This window comes from Cibotium barometz, chromosome 60 (assembly GCF_041138505.1).
Source record: "Cibotium barometz isolate CiBa-2024 chromosome 60, ASM4113850v1, whole genome shotgun sequence".
Classification (NCBI taxonomy): Eukaryota; Viridiplantae; Streptophyta; class Polypodiopsida; order Cyatheales; family Cibotiaceae; genus Cibotium; species Cibotium barometz.
Window position 1 is genome coordinate 21,270,482 of NC_141105.1, and position 14,525 is coordinate 21,285,006.

Below are 14,525 nucleotides of genomic sequence, written 5' to 3' on the forward strand. Positions count from 1 at the left end.
TGTGTTAAAGATACGAATGAGATATTCTAAATAAATTTTATCTGATAATGTGTTCTATATGAGTATCTTTACCCCATGATTATGTGGGGAGCCGACCTATTTAAAGAACCCCACAATCAGTTGAATAAAAAATCGGATTGAATCATAAATAAAGATAAGAATTTTCATATTGTAAGATCTTTTATATTTCTGAAGAGGGATTTGATTACAGGGGGAGAATTTGGACATCATGAGGACTGGGGGAGGAATCTTACATTCTACCCACTTAAAAAACGTGAGATGGCCTCATCTCGCAGGTGGAGTATGATCTCTTTCATCTTCATCTTCTTCTTCTTCTTCAATCACTTCCAGCGTTACTGCCTTGGAAGTGGACGGCCGATTTGGGAACACTTCCCCTATTCTAAGGTGGAGGTCTTGCATTACCTTGGATTGAAACTGCAGGTAGGATAGAGGGTCTACCTCTGGGATTTACCTGATTTTGGCAGATAGAACCCTGATTACTCTGGAAGGAAGGGGCTGGAGTCTAGAATCTTGATCCCTGATTTCCCTGCCCTAAAAACCTTGATCCAAAAGGAGTTGGGCAATCCATACTGCGATGTCCAAATCCTTGAGAGTTATAGGATTTCACTCTCTTGTTCAAGGGTGGAACTTCTGAAGTTGAAATCCAGGGGATTGAGTTTCGGGAAAAGGACATTTCTTCCATTCTGGAACTTCCCATATCCTAGGTTTGGACCTTGATGTCTCTTAGGCGGAGGAAGGTTGGAATCATCTTCTGGTAATAAAAACCTTTTGAAAGGTGATGGTGCTAGCTTTGGCAGGACTTTGACATCAAAGGCTTTGGCGAAATCCTTCGCCATCCGAACTGCTTCAACCATGGAAACTGGCTTGGCATTCTTCACCAAGATATTCAAAGGTTCGTTCAGTCCCCGAATGAACCTAGCCACCATCAGCTGTTCTTCATCCAGCGGAGACGAGTATTTGAGGAGGAGGGCGAATGCTTGGTGATATGCTTCAATAGTTCTACTCCCCTGGGTTAACTCTAAGAATTCGTTCATCTTTGTTTCTAAAAAGTCGGGAGGACAGAACCTCATCCTTAGGTAAATTTTGAGATCAATCCAGGTTTGGGTTTTTCGGTCGAGACAGTTTGTCTCACAGTGATTCCTCCACGCAACCCTGGCTGTTTCCATAATCTTTAACCTGGCGAGAGCCATCTTGCTTCTCTCATTGTAGCCAGTTACATCAAAGTATTCCTCCATGACCTCAATCCACTTTTCTACAACTTCACCTAACTGTTCCCCTTCACCCTTGAAGGGACCAGGCTACGAGCTATGAAGAGTTTTACGAACATCCAGGTCGAGCTCTTCTTCATCGAGTTGGGGGTTAACATTTCTACCACCACGACGACCTCAATATCTCTTCATATTTGAATAAGTTCCCCCAAAATAGAAGTTCAAAAAGATTTTCAGAAGGTGCATTCGAAATAAATTATAATATGTTCAAAAGGCCTTATCCTGGGGGGTCCAGATTTTCTAAAATTTTTAAATTAAGGTTTTGAGGGGCCAATCAGATTCATCCAAATGTGTGGAGGAGATAAATGGAAGAAATAAAGAAAATCCCCCCAAAAATGAGTAAATACTCACATAAGATGAAGAGTTAACTAAGGACAAGGATATTAGTTAAAAAAGAAGAGATATTTAGTGAAATGATGAATTTTTGACACCTCAAGATGGGGATTCCCCCTCATGAAGGAGGCGCCTACTTCACATGTGTGGTGGAGTTTAAAATTATAAAAAATTGAGATATTTCATCTCTCCTCTCTCCAAATTCAAGTCTAGTTCCAAAAAGTAAGCTAAACTGACCTAAAAATGGTCAAAAATTGACCAAACTGATCTGAAAAATTCTAGAATCAGTTTGCTTGGTTAGAGGCTCACTTTTTCCTATAAATAGAAGCCTTCCCCTTCGTTCAAGCTAAATAGTGTTTTTTGCACTATTACCCTATTTCTCCCAAGAGCTAAAAACTGTGAATTTACTCATAATTCATTAGTTTTTGACCTTCCCTCTTCTAAAGATTGGTGGCCACTCTTGTTTCAAACAAGAGTAGATCCCTCAAACCATCAAGGCAAAGGAAAGCTCTCAAATTTCTTCGTAAGTTGGAAATTCTCTCTTTTTTCTGTTCATTTTATGGTTTTTATGATTTTTGTCTTCTCTAAAATGAATATAATGTTATGCCTCATTGAAAAAAGGCATTCCCCTCTCTTCTTTAGTAAATCCAACCATTCTTTATCCTAGATGAATGATTAATGGATAAAATCAAGTTTTTTATAATATTTCTCTTAAATAAGTAGAAAATGTTTACATTAGAATGATTTAAATACTCTTGGTGAAATTTTAATTAATTTTAGAGAGTTAAAATTGAAAAATGGTCAGCCAAACAAAGGAGGTTATGGCAAAATTTTCTAAAATTGTGTAAAATAAGTTTTACTTTTTTTAATTCAAAAAGAGTAATTCCCATTGTATATGTATTCTTAAAGTGTTATTTTTCATCCTACGTATAGAAAAATGCATACTAAAAATATTTTATTAAAAAAGTGTTACTCTATTTAGAATTAAATTCTATGCATAGAAGGAAGCATATTGAAATTGTTATTTTGATTATAAAAGTGCTATTTTCATCATAAATGATTTTTATGCATAAAAGAAATTCTTTTATATTAAAAGAGTGATTTTTATCATAAATGATTTGTATGCATAAACATATGCATAAAAGATTTTTTTATATTAAAAGTGTGATGTTCATCATTAATGATTTTTTATGCATAAATGGATGCATAAAAGAAATTCTTTTATATTAAAAGAGTGATTTTTATCATAAATGATTTGTATGCATAAACATATGCATAAAAGAATTTTTTTATATTAAAAGTGTGATTTTCATTATAAATGATTTTTATGCATAAATGGATGCATAAAAGAAATTCTTTTATTTTAAAAGAGTGATTTTCATCATAAATGATTTGTATGCATAAACATATGCATAAAGGATTTTTTTTAATATTAAAAGTGTGATTTTCATCATAAATGGATTTTATGCATAAATTAGATGCATAAAAGAATTTATTTTATTATAAAAGTGTGACTTTCATCAGAATTGAATTTATGCATAAATAGATACATAAAAGAAAGTTTTTATTTTAAAAGAGTTATTTTTCATTGGATTTAGTTTTTATGCATGGGAAGATGCATAAGAGAAATTCTTTTATTCTAAAAGTGTAATTCCTGCTAAATTGGATTTATGCATGGAAAGATGCATAAAGAATTTATTTTAATCCAAAAGTGTTATTCTCATCAATTTTGATTTTATGCATAGAAAGATGCATAAAGAAATCTATTTTTAATTCAAAAGAGTTATTTTCATCAATTTTGATTTTATGCATAGAATGATGCATAAAGAAATATATTTTTTGTTCAAAAGAGTTATTTTCATCAATTTTGATTTTAGGCATCGAATGATGCATAAAGAAATCTATTTTTAGTTCAAAAGAGTTATTTTCATCAATTTTGATTTTATGCATAGGAAGATGCATAAAAGATTGATTTTTAATTCAAAAGGGTTATTCTCATTTAAATTGAATTTATGCATAAGAAGATGGATAAAAGATTGATTTTTATTTCGAAAGTGTTATTCTTCTTAAAATGGAATTTATGCATAAATAGATGCGTAAAGAAATCTTACATCAAAAATAAGAATTCTCTTACATTCTATAAATAGATATGATGATGTGAAATGAATCAGATAGATGAGAATGAACGAAGAATGGATGTAGATGTATGTATGTGAAAGAATGGATGTAGATATATGTATGTGAAAGAATGGATGTAGATGTATGCATGTGAAGGATGGATGTGGATGCATGTGAAGAATGGATGTGGATGCATGTGAAGAATGGATGTGGATGTATGTGTATGTGATAAGTATGGATGTGGATGTATGTCGAAGAATATATGTGGATGTGAATGTGATGGATACGAACGAGAATAGAGGCGATGAGATGTGATGTAAATTGGATAGATATGAATGATAAGGGATGCGAATGAATGATATAAGATGTGAATGAATATGATAACACATGAATCGGGATGTGAATGAATGATAAGGGATGTGAATGGATGTGATGTGAATCGGGATGTGAATGAATGATATGAATGAATGTGTTAGCATGTGAATCGAGATGTGAATGAATGAAATGTGATGTGAAGTGGATGTGATAAGATGCAATGTAAACTGAATATATGTTAATGTATGAGAAGTGATGAGATGTATGGGTGGATACAAGTGGATGAGATCTGATGAGGATAAATGAAGAAATAAGTGATGAGATAGAAAAAGATGTGATTAGATAAAAATGGGGAATGCTTATGAAATGAATGTGGATTGATGTAGATGAATGTATGAATAATATGGATTGACATGTGGATTGATGTAGATGAAGGTATGAATAATGTGGGTTGATGTGGATGGATGTATGGATGATATGGTTTGATGTGGATGGATGTATGGATGATGTGGGTTGATGTGGATAGATGTATGGATGATGTGGATTGATGTGGATGATGTGGATTGACGTGTGGATGATGTGATTGGATGTGAATTGATGTGGGAATGATGTGATGTGATAGGGATCGATGAAGTAAAATTGTGGTAAGATGAGAAAAGATGGGGACTAATATGTAAGGATGTGGAGTGATTGAGAAAAGATGGAAATACTGTTGGGACTGTAATTATATGTGAAATCTGTTTTTAAATGACTGTTTTATGTCAAGAATGCTGGGGTAGCATTTTGACCGTCTTTTTATATAGATGTGTTGGTTGATCTTGCTGATCTTCCACGGAGATTCCATTTTGTTATGTGAATATATTGCCGGTTACTATGAGCTAGGAACTATCGAAAAGGCCCTTGAGTGAGTAGGTGGTGAGCGTTCTGGTTGTTGCCAATGATGCCATAAGTACACCGATGAATGGAAATAAGGATTCAACCAGAGATTTTGAGGATTGTGATCAGTGACACAATGGTTTCATTAAAGGATTGTTTTAAAGATAGCTGATGCTGAGAAAAAGGCAATTTCATATTGGGTGTGTAAGTGGTGTGACTAGTTTTATGTTGCATGAACATCCGGCTAGGGGACCTGGGAACTCTTTTCCCTGGTACCCGGGACAAAACCTAACCAAATTCCTAATTGGATCCCATCACTACAGTGGTGGGCGGTTGGCTAACCCATGGGACTGGATGGGGTTAGGCTGGACTGATGGATCCGTAAATCGAGACTCAATTTTTGTTTAGTTTGATAGATGAAGTAAATATCGGACAAAAATTGTTCTATGGAAAAGAATCAACGGCGGCGGCTGTGCCTCTCAAAGAGGAAAAAAGCGTTGGTTTCTATGATCCAAGTACAGTCTTTTTCCCTGATCTGACTATGGGACTTATGGGTTTGGTCAGATGAGCTCAGTTAGTTAAGACTTTTGACTACGTTAGGGAAAAGTTATCCTGGTGGAATCACCCATGCTTTCTGGGCAAAAGAAGTTTTTTCGGGTTTGGTTTTGGAGAAACCGATGGATTAGTCTCTTGTCCGACAGATATCGGTGGACGAGGCCCCGAGTGTGGGACCCTGCCTCACGTAAGAAGTACTACTTCCGCTGCTAGCGCCCCTGAATTTGTTGCGAGGTGGGGACAGGGATCTCACACAAACATTGTAGCACTCACTTCAGGCATATTTACATTCAATGTAAACATCCTTCCCACTCTGTTGTCTTTTGCAACCAACTTGCACTTATCTTTAAAGTCTTATACATAACATCCATCAGGGTTAAACCAGACCTGCAAACCTTGCTCAATCATCTGGCCAGCTGAAACCAGATTCTTTGTAATGTTCGGAACATGAAGTACGTCTGCAAGGTACTTCACCTTACCATCCTGTATAGACAATGGCACATCTCCAACATGGGCAATATCAGATGAGCAGTATCATCTCCTGTTTTCAACAAAACTTGGTCTTTCAAGACTCTTCATTTCCTTGAACCACTCACCATGGCTTGTTATGTGGCTCAAAGCACCTGAATCAACATACCATACATCATCCTTACATGCTGCTACATCATTTCCAGACATATCATTAACCACATGTTACATAACAAACACCTCTCATTATCCTCATTATTTCTGCTAGAGGATGCATAGTTGTTTTGCTGCACTTTTTCATTTCTCATGTCACTCTGCTTCTTATAGCAATTTGCCTGCACATGTCTAGGCTTACCACATTAAAAATAGTCTCGTGTATCATTTTGCTACCTTTGCCAATTACCATGACCTCTTTGACTCCCCCTGCCTCTAAACTGGCCTCTTCCACCTATGTGTTGTTGCGAATCCTATGACTGCTATACTGATCTGTGACCATAATTCTGATTACCTATTCAGCCACCACCTTGGCCACGTCCACGACCTCTACCTCGTTCTCTACCTGAACTTGTGTAGAAGGCTTGTTGCTCTGAACTATTTTTGTTTTGTAAAGACTACTAATCTTCACCCAAATTCTTCTCTTTAATAATCAGCATTAACACCAAATCTGTGAAGTTGGGAATGTTCTCTCGAGTTTGAATAGACATCTTGAATGCCTTGTATTGTGGTGGCCGAGACCACGTAGACACACTTCCACCTTATCATCATCATCATCAACACAGAAACACCAATTGATGTGCAAGGGATTCCACAATGCCCTTGATCTTCAAGACATAATCATTCACATACATATTTTTCTTCTCCACAGTATGAAGCTCATTCTTCAACTGAATGTTTCGTGCCTTGGTGTTAGTTTCATACAGCTTCACCAAGGTGTCTGATGCCTCCTTGGGTGACTTAGCATCCTATATATGCCCAATCATAGTGTGTTGTATACTAATAGAAAGCCAATACATGACTTTCCTTGCTCCTTGAATTCTTTTACATCTGTAGCAGTTGGATTGATCTCCGGTATCTCTGGTGCCTCCTCATGTTCACCTTCAATGTAGTCCCAGTAACGTTTTCCCATCAAGAAATTTGTCAATCTAAGCCTCCAAGCATGGAAGTTGTTCTTGTCAAGCTTCTCTGCAAAAATCTAGTTTATTCCATCATTCAACATCTTGTTTGCAACACAAATTTACCAAAAACACCAATCTTGTTTGACCTGCACAAACTGCTGTATTCCTTGTAGCGGTACTATACTGCACCCAAACTATCACAACCAATGACCTCAATCTGAATACATACACCCAATGGAAACTTTAAGACCTCTATGCAGTACACACAGTGTCTGCACAACCAATCGCCCTTCTTGCAGTTCCAAAAATAGAGTTCTGTAGAGAATTGAAACTTACTCGCAGGGCCGTGAATGCCTGCGAACTGGAAAACGGAGGTCCAGATGCGCCCGAAACACGTTTTTGGCCAAAAAAATTATATCCAATGGACAATATAGTTGCCTTGTAGCTCTGCTCCTACAAAGAAATCTCCTCAATCGAAGTTTGTTTGTCGGTGCCTCCCAAAGAGCTCCCGATAAGGGTATAGTAGACAACACAAAGGGGGAAGAGTAGATGAAGCTTTTACCCTCGTACCGCTTCATGTGCTTCTTCTTCCAAGGTCTTGCAGAGGTTTTTGCTTCTTCAACCCTTCAGTTTCAAGCCTTCCTGTGTCCTATGATCCTCTACTTTGCGGAGTTTCTAAGATATTTGTATCTTCTTCCACATGTTTTCCCTTTCCTTTATCAATTATAGCTTTTGTTCCCTTGTCTTGTTGTGGATTTTCCTTAGAAAGTTCTCCTACTCAGCTTTCTTCCTGTGTTGGATTTTCCATCCTAGGAATTGTTATAATCTATAGACCCCTTCTAGCAAGTGCCTTTGCTGCTCCAAAGATAAAAATCTTATTTAGTAAGAATCGATTGGCTATAGTATTCTTGTGTTCTCTACAGTAAGCTTGTAGATCCTTGTGAATTTGAAAGCTCCAGTCATCTTCTTTCCATATGTTAACATGTACAATAGTCTTGGGTTAATTCTATTGTGTTTGTTCGTGTAAACTTACAAAAGCATGCATAGACCCTAGCTTGCTTTTATAAGCACTAGATCTGTGATGACATTAAAAGGTACTCTTGCATTTGACCTTTGCTAATTCCTTAAGTACCTACTTAAATCCAAGCTTTCCATTGTCAGTTTTATGTATCGGGTTGAAGTTGGAAATTGGAGGGCTTCTAAGATAAGTTCTCTATCAATGGAAACCTCCATTGTGTGACCTCCCAATTCCACTATCCCCATATTTAAATATGTATCATAGGTGCTGAGGAATTTTAAAATATGAATATGATCATAATCTTCTAACTAGGAGTTTGCTATATGACCAAGTCCAGTGACTTGCAGCTTACCTTGTACTCCAGGCTCTTGTAGCATTGAGTAGCATACATGTGAATGGTACACGAATACCCATTTTTACTAGTCAAGACCATATTTCATCAGTCGCACCTAGACTCTCTCTCCATTTTCACCCGCATCACCTAGTTAAGTTTTTGAATAGTTGTGTTTGATAGCCCATCCTTCAGCATCCAAGGTAGACGGATTAGGGAACTCATCTTCATAGTTGCTTTTGAGCTTGTCGCTGCCCGCAAAGCTTTCGTGAGTCTTGGTAGACATAATTTATGCACTCACTAGTTTATGTTAGCACTTTATTTCATTCAATCATAGTGAGAAAGTACTGATAATGAGATGCAACCTCGAGGGGTGCACTACTAAAGAAACCCTATGTATCACGTGTATTCAAGGGGTATTTAAAAGACCCCTTACCTATGAATTTCTCATTAATCAAATGAGCCCTTTTTCTTTAATGACTTACAGGTTTTTTTTTTCAAAATCGATTAAAAAAATCCCCTTTTGTAAATGTATTTACCTTAAAATTTTGAATTAAAAAAACCCTTCATTTGAACTCATGTGCTATACTTATATATTTTGAGGTGAACCCCCCGAGGATGCAACCCATAAAGTGTCTTCTACCCCAAAACCCATAAAACTCAGACAGGGATTCTACATAAATTTTAAAAATTTTCCCACTTTCGTGGCGAGTTCTTATGGCCCTTTTCGCTTCTGATTGAAGGTAGTTAAAAATCTTGAGAGCTGGAGACTCACAAGATACCCCTCCCTCTGCCCAAACGTTTCACACTCTTCCACAAGTGTGAAAGAAGATTAGAAATAAAGATTTTAGGTTGGGTTTTGAAAAGAAATTGATATGGGAACAAGGATAGTACCAAAGCAGGAAGTAGTCAAAAAGTTACTTGTTCAGTCAATTTTAGACGTAATTTGGTTCAAAAATGATATTGTTTAAAAATAGATAGTCAAATTTTTGGTGCATAAGCATGAGCTCATTGGTTTTAGATGTGAAATTCCAAATTACGCAAGAGTTTCCTATAAGTAGGAGCAAAAACTACTTGGTTTGGGAGAAAATAGTCAAATTTCCATTATTGGCCCAAAAAAATGCTGTCTGGGATCTCATCTACCTAGTGTAGGGTGCAGCAGGTGACCTTCAATGGGTATAAGATATGGTAGGCCTATGGAGGGTACCAAGACCTACATAAAAGTGATTTCACTTTGTGACCAACCCCCATCATTTGTGTTATGCAGCTAATTCTGAATTTATGCCAAATAGCCTAATTTTGCATAAAATGTTGAAAATAGTTAGTGAATGATCTTAGATAGGGACAAGGTTTTGCATGCCTATGTGGAACATAATTACGGACTGTCATTCCAAATCTTGAGTCATTTATCCAGTGTGTCCGTTTCACTGCTACATGCATATTTGTTCTTATCTTATTCTTGTATGATGCTATGATGTATGTACAAGAACAAACCCATTCTTGGGTAGACAATGGTGGTAGTGGGATCGACTCCAGTCTACCAACATTATCATTTGCATTAGTAGAAACATACATGGAATTATAAAAGAAGATTCCTTGTGGTGTTAAATGGCTAGCTGGGTTATCATATAGCAATGTGCCTATCTCTATATGGAAGACATTGATTCTTCCACTGATGCACTCTGCATTCTGCCACTCCTCGACATTCGATGGATATAAATGTGCAAGAAAATTTTAATGCTTAGCTATAGAGCACAAAACAATTAGGTATTGAACACCGAAAACAAAGACTACTTATTGAGTCTTACTATTTTTCTTCGATCTTGTTCTTTCATCGTGGTGATGTAGCATTATGTCCATGTGCGTATAAACATGCTGCACAAGGACCTCAATTGCACCATTTGGCCGCTTTGCATAACTCCACGATCCTACCTTTCCAATGCTTGTTAGGATCACCAATGTCTTTTCATTTTACCTTGAATGCTCCTCGAGTGTTGGGTCTCGTCGCATGATCCAATCTGACTTCCTGAACCACTAAGGGATCCAACTGCCACCATCAGCATCCTTCTTGTTAAAAAGCTCCACACTTTCAATGTTGCACATGTGTTTTCTCCTATAGCTCATTTACAAAGGAAAAACATAACATTATTACCATTTCGTTGGGCTCAACAATCTAAATAACAAAAATAGAACTTTAAGGAAATGTTATGAACCTCGCACTCTGTTTTCCTTGTAGTCAAGTTGACAAATAACCCTGTAAGTTTTCACAAATGACATCAAGGTTAGGAAGATTAATGAACATAACAAACAAAATAAAATCACAAAGAAATCATGATTAGCAAACATAGCTTAACAAAGTTTACCAGACTATTAAGATGGAATAAAAAAGAGGCTCAGAGAAGAAGCAAAAGAGATGAAGTAGATATGGAGAAAATAAGTGACATTGTAAGAGATGCAGAAAACGAAGAGAAGTAAGTTCAAATTGTGGAGAAAGTCTTCAATCAGACTAGCTTTCAATCAACTGGTCTGGCCTTTTTTCTTGATATTCCTTTTGACATACGTTTTGGTAGGTGGTATTCAGGCCTGACATTCTTCTATTTTTGAGTTTTAAGTCAATATATTTTATTCCTCTTTTTTGAGCTCGAAATTGTGGGGACCACTTTGACAAAAAAGATCCATGTTACATGGATCTAGGACCTAAGCACTCTCATTGGCTGGCCTTATATTATTTTAATAGGCTCTAAAAGGGCCCATTTGGAGCCCGAATTTCCCCTAATAGTAAATGCAATATATCAACGTTATGTTTTAGTACTTCCTAGAGAAACGTGTTATAAATGCAATATTACCTATTAACTTGCTTACACTTGTCCAACTAAATAATAGGAGATAGAACAAACTCTCTGGAAGCAATATACAAAGCATCTCCAACCCACTTTTTGGGTTTTGTTCCAGTCACTTATCTTAGAAAATTGCATTCACACTTCAAGAAACATGACTATATAGAGAATTAACAAAAACTTCCAAACTCCATGGAAGCAATATAAGACAATCCACCTTTTTTGGATTATGTTCCAATGACTTATCTTAGAAAATTGCATTCACATTTCAAGCAACATGACTATATAGAGAATCAACAAAAACTTCCTTTAGCAGCATGACTCTATAGGGAATTAACAAAAACTTCCTTCAGCACCTCAAAGAAAGAACAACAAAGACTTTGTCCTCAAGAAGGTAAACACTAGAGAACAATAGTAATGTACAATCTAATGACATTGTAAGTCATTTAGATTCGTACTTCTATACAATTGTACATGTTGTGTGGCTCATGTTGCTTACTGTTAGTAATTCATCAAATAGCACCCTCCTCCCAACCCCACCTAGGTCTTTATAGATAGATCCCATTGTGCCCATACATAGGGTCTTTATAGATGGATTGTGCCTATAAGCTCATTATATGGTGTTGGATGAAGGGAGATTCCCATAAGGGATGGGTTTTTTTTGGGTGTGTGTGTGTGTGCGCGCGCTTTTCTCCAAGATGTTCTCCTATATGCCCATTATATGGCTAGATGTTGGATGTTCTGTATGTGTGTGTATGTACTGGATGGAGGGAGATCTCTATTATTTGATTGGGTGTTGGATGGAGGGAGATCCCCATGATGGATGGATGGGTGTGTATGTGTTGGATGGAGGGAGATCTATGGGTGTTGGATGGAGAGAGATCCCCATGATGGATGGATGGGTGTGTATGTGTGTGTGTGTTTTGCTCCATGTGCTTGTGTGACCTTGCATGGGACGGGCAGCAGGCGAAGGATGTGCTAGATAGAGCCCGTCCAAGTAAAGGGTCAGGAGAGCTGTGTTTCTAACGAAATACCACGTGGCAAAGCCCAAGTACTCCGAGACTTGGCATCATCGCGCTGATTAGTTTAGGTTAATGAACTTTCAGCCGTGTGTCGCTTACGACGCGGCCGGCCGAATTCCTGTACGAGATTCGCAGGCCTCGTGAGGCAGCTTAATCGTATAAACAAGCCAGGGTCGAAATCCATCTTGAGTGTAGGGCTAGCTATAAACCAGTCTTCTTCTCGTCCACTAATTCTGTTTTGGTTTGGGTAATTAGCGGCTGTGTTACTGAGTCTCTCTGAGTATGGCGGCACCTTTCCTGGCGGTTGTGCTTCTGCTGCTGACTTTGAGCTGGACATCTCATGCGTCGTCAGCTTCTCCTGGTAAGCCTTAACGGAGAAAATTACGACTAACGTTCTCTTGCTTCGCCCGACATGATTGAATGACAATAATGGATTATTTAACAGATAAGAAGCCGGTGTTTATGGAGTATATCGGAGCTTCAGGAAACCCAATGCAGTTTGACGTCCCCATTAACGAGGGTGTCGATTTCTTCTACATCCTGGGCTTTGCGGTGGATGCTTCCCCCAACGGCACCCACAACGACGGCAAATTCGTGGAGCTTTGGGACACCGACCTCACCCCTGATGCGGTGGCTGCCGTGAAGTCTAACTACAGCAACGTCAAGGTTATGATGAGCCTGTGCGGGTGGAGCATCCACAACGACTCCGGCTTGGACCAGCCCCTCTACTGGTACGAGCCGGCCGACCGGCAGCAGTGGCTGGACAACGCCTTCGCCTCCATCTCCGACCTCATACAGCGCTACCACCTCGACGGCATCGACATCGACTACGAGAACTTCCTTTACCCGAACAACTTTAGCTCCATCGTGGGCGAGCTCGTGGTGAAGCTCAAAGCAGAGAACGTGACTAGCGTCGTCAGCATCGCCCCCTTCCACCACGTCATACTCCCCTACATCGAGCTGTTTAAGGGCTACAACAACTCCATCGACTACGTCAACTACCAGTTCTACGCCGACGGAGTGCCCAACGCGACGGCGTACCTGGCAGCCTACAACGACCGGGCGCGTGTGTTCGGCTACGAGAAGATGTTGCCCAGCTATGAGGTGAAGGGGCGCGGCGTGCAGGGGCAGGCATGGTGGGACTCCCTCGACCTCATCCACCTCCAGAACTCCATCCCGGGCCTCATGATTTGGAGCGCAGATGAGTCAGCCCCTCTCCACTACCCTTACGAGATCCAGGCGCAGGCCCTCCTCGCAAACGGAACCTACTCCTCTGCTAAAAAATAATAACAATTTTATTATTCCGCATCATTTTTTTTTGGTATACATATCTAATCTTCTTCTTCTTATTCGGTTACCAAATTTCTTGGGAACAGTCTAGTTTTGTAAGGGGAAAATAGATGGAATCTGTTATGTAATCTTTTGAATGTAGGCAAGAGAGGTTTATGACTAGAGGGTGGTGTGTTTAGGAAGGACATCTTGTTTAAATGAGTCTAGATGTAAAGACAATTTTAAGGTAATATAAATACATATCTAATGTACTCTTCATATGTGTATGGGAGAGAAAGATTGAAAGCATTAGGGGAAATATGGACTACCAAAAGGGCCCTTTAGGATTAATTTTAATGACATTTTAATCAAGTTTGGATCAATGAGAGGGGGGGAGTGCACATTCTATCCACTACTTAAAGTAGGGGTATTTATTGATATACTTTAGGCTTGTCCCCCTAGTAACCCCAATCACATCACCTTTTTTACCTAGTAGTCCCACTGGTGTCACTTTACCTCCCTTGGGCCCCCACCAGATCTACACGGCCAAAAAGTAATCCTAAAAATCGAAAAAAAAAATCCCTCCAAAAATGTGGTTTTATCCTCAAAAAAGTGCTTCCATATTATTCTATAGTGAAAAATGAAAAGATGCAAGGAGGAAGAGAGCTTGAGCTCCTGCAAGTACACACATACTTACACAAACCCTAGAAGAGAACACATAAGATGAGAGGCTGAAAATTGTTCTTCTTCTTCTTCAACAAAAGAGGTCTACAAAGGAGATAAAGTGACTAATACACATACTAGAGTGTATACAAGTGGTCCATAATGTGAATACTCTAAAGTGGAGTGGATAGATGTGGACTAGTCGGTGTAGTCCATGTATAGAATCTCTAGCGAAGATATGTCGGTGCTAGCTACTAAACCCGCTAGTGATGTAAATGTCGAACGATCACACAAGCACCTCGTGAGTGTCGGCTCA

General features: G+C 38.5%; 1 protein-coding gene across 1 annotated transcript; it reads left to right on the forward strand.

The window, feature by feature from the left end:
- Positions 1-12,477: 12,477 nt before the first annotated feature.
- On the forward strand, positions 12,478-13,626 carry LOC147605116 (chitinase 2-like). Its single transcript, XM_086794138.1, has 2 exons — positions 12,478-12,638; positions 12,723-13,626. Exons 1-2 carry the CDS (start codon positions 12,560-12,562, stop codon positions 13,562-13,564), a joined length of 921 nt encoding a protein of 306 aa, XP_086650264.1. The 5' UTR covers positions 12,478-12,559; the 3' UTR covers positions 13,565-13,626.
- Positions 13,627-14,525: the final 899 nt, after the last annotated feature.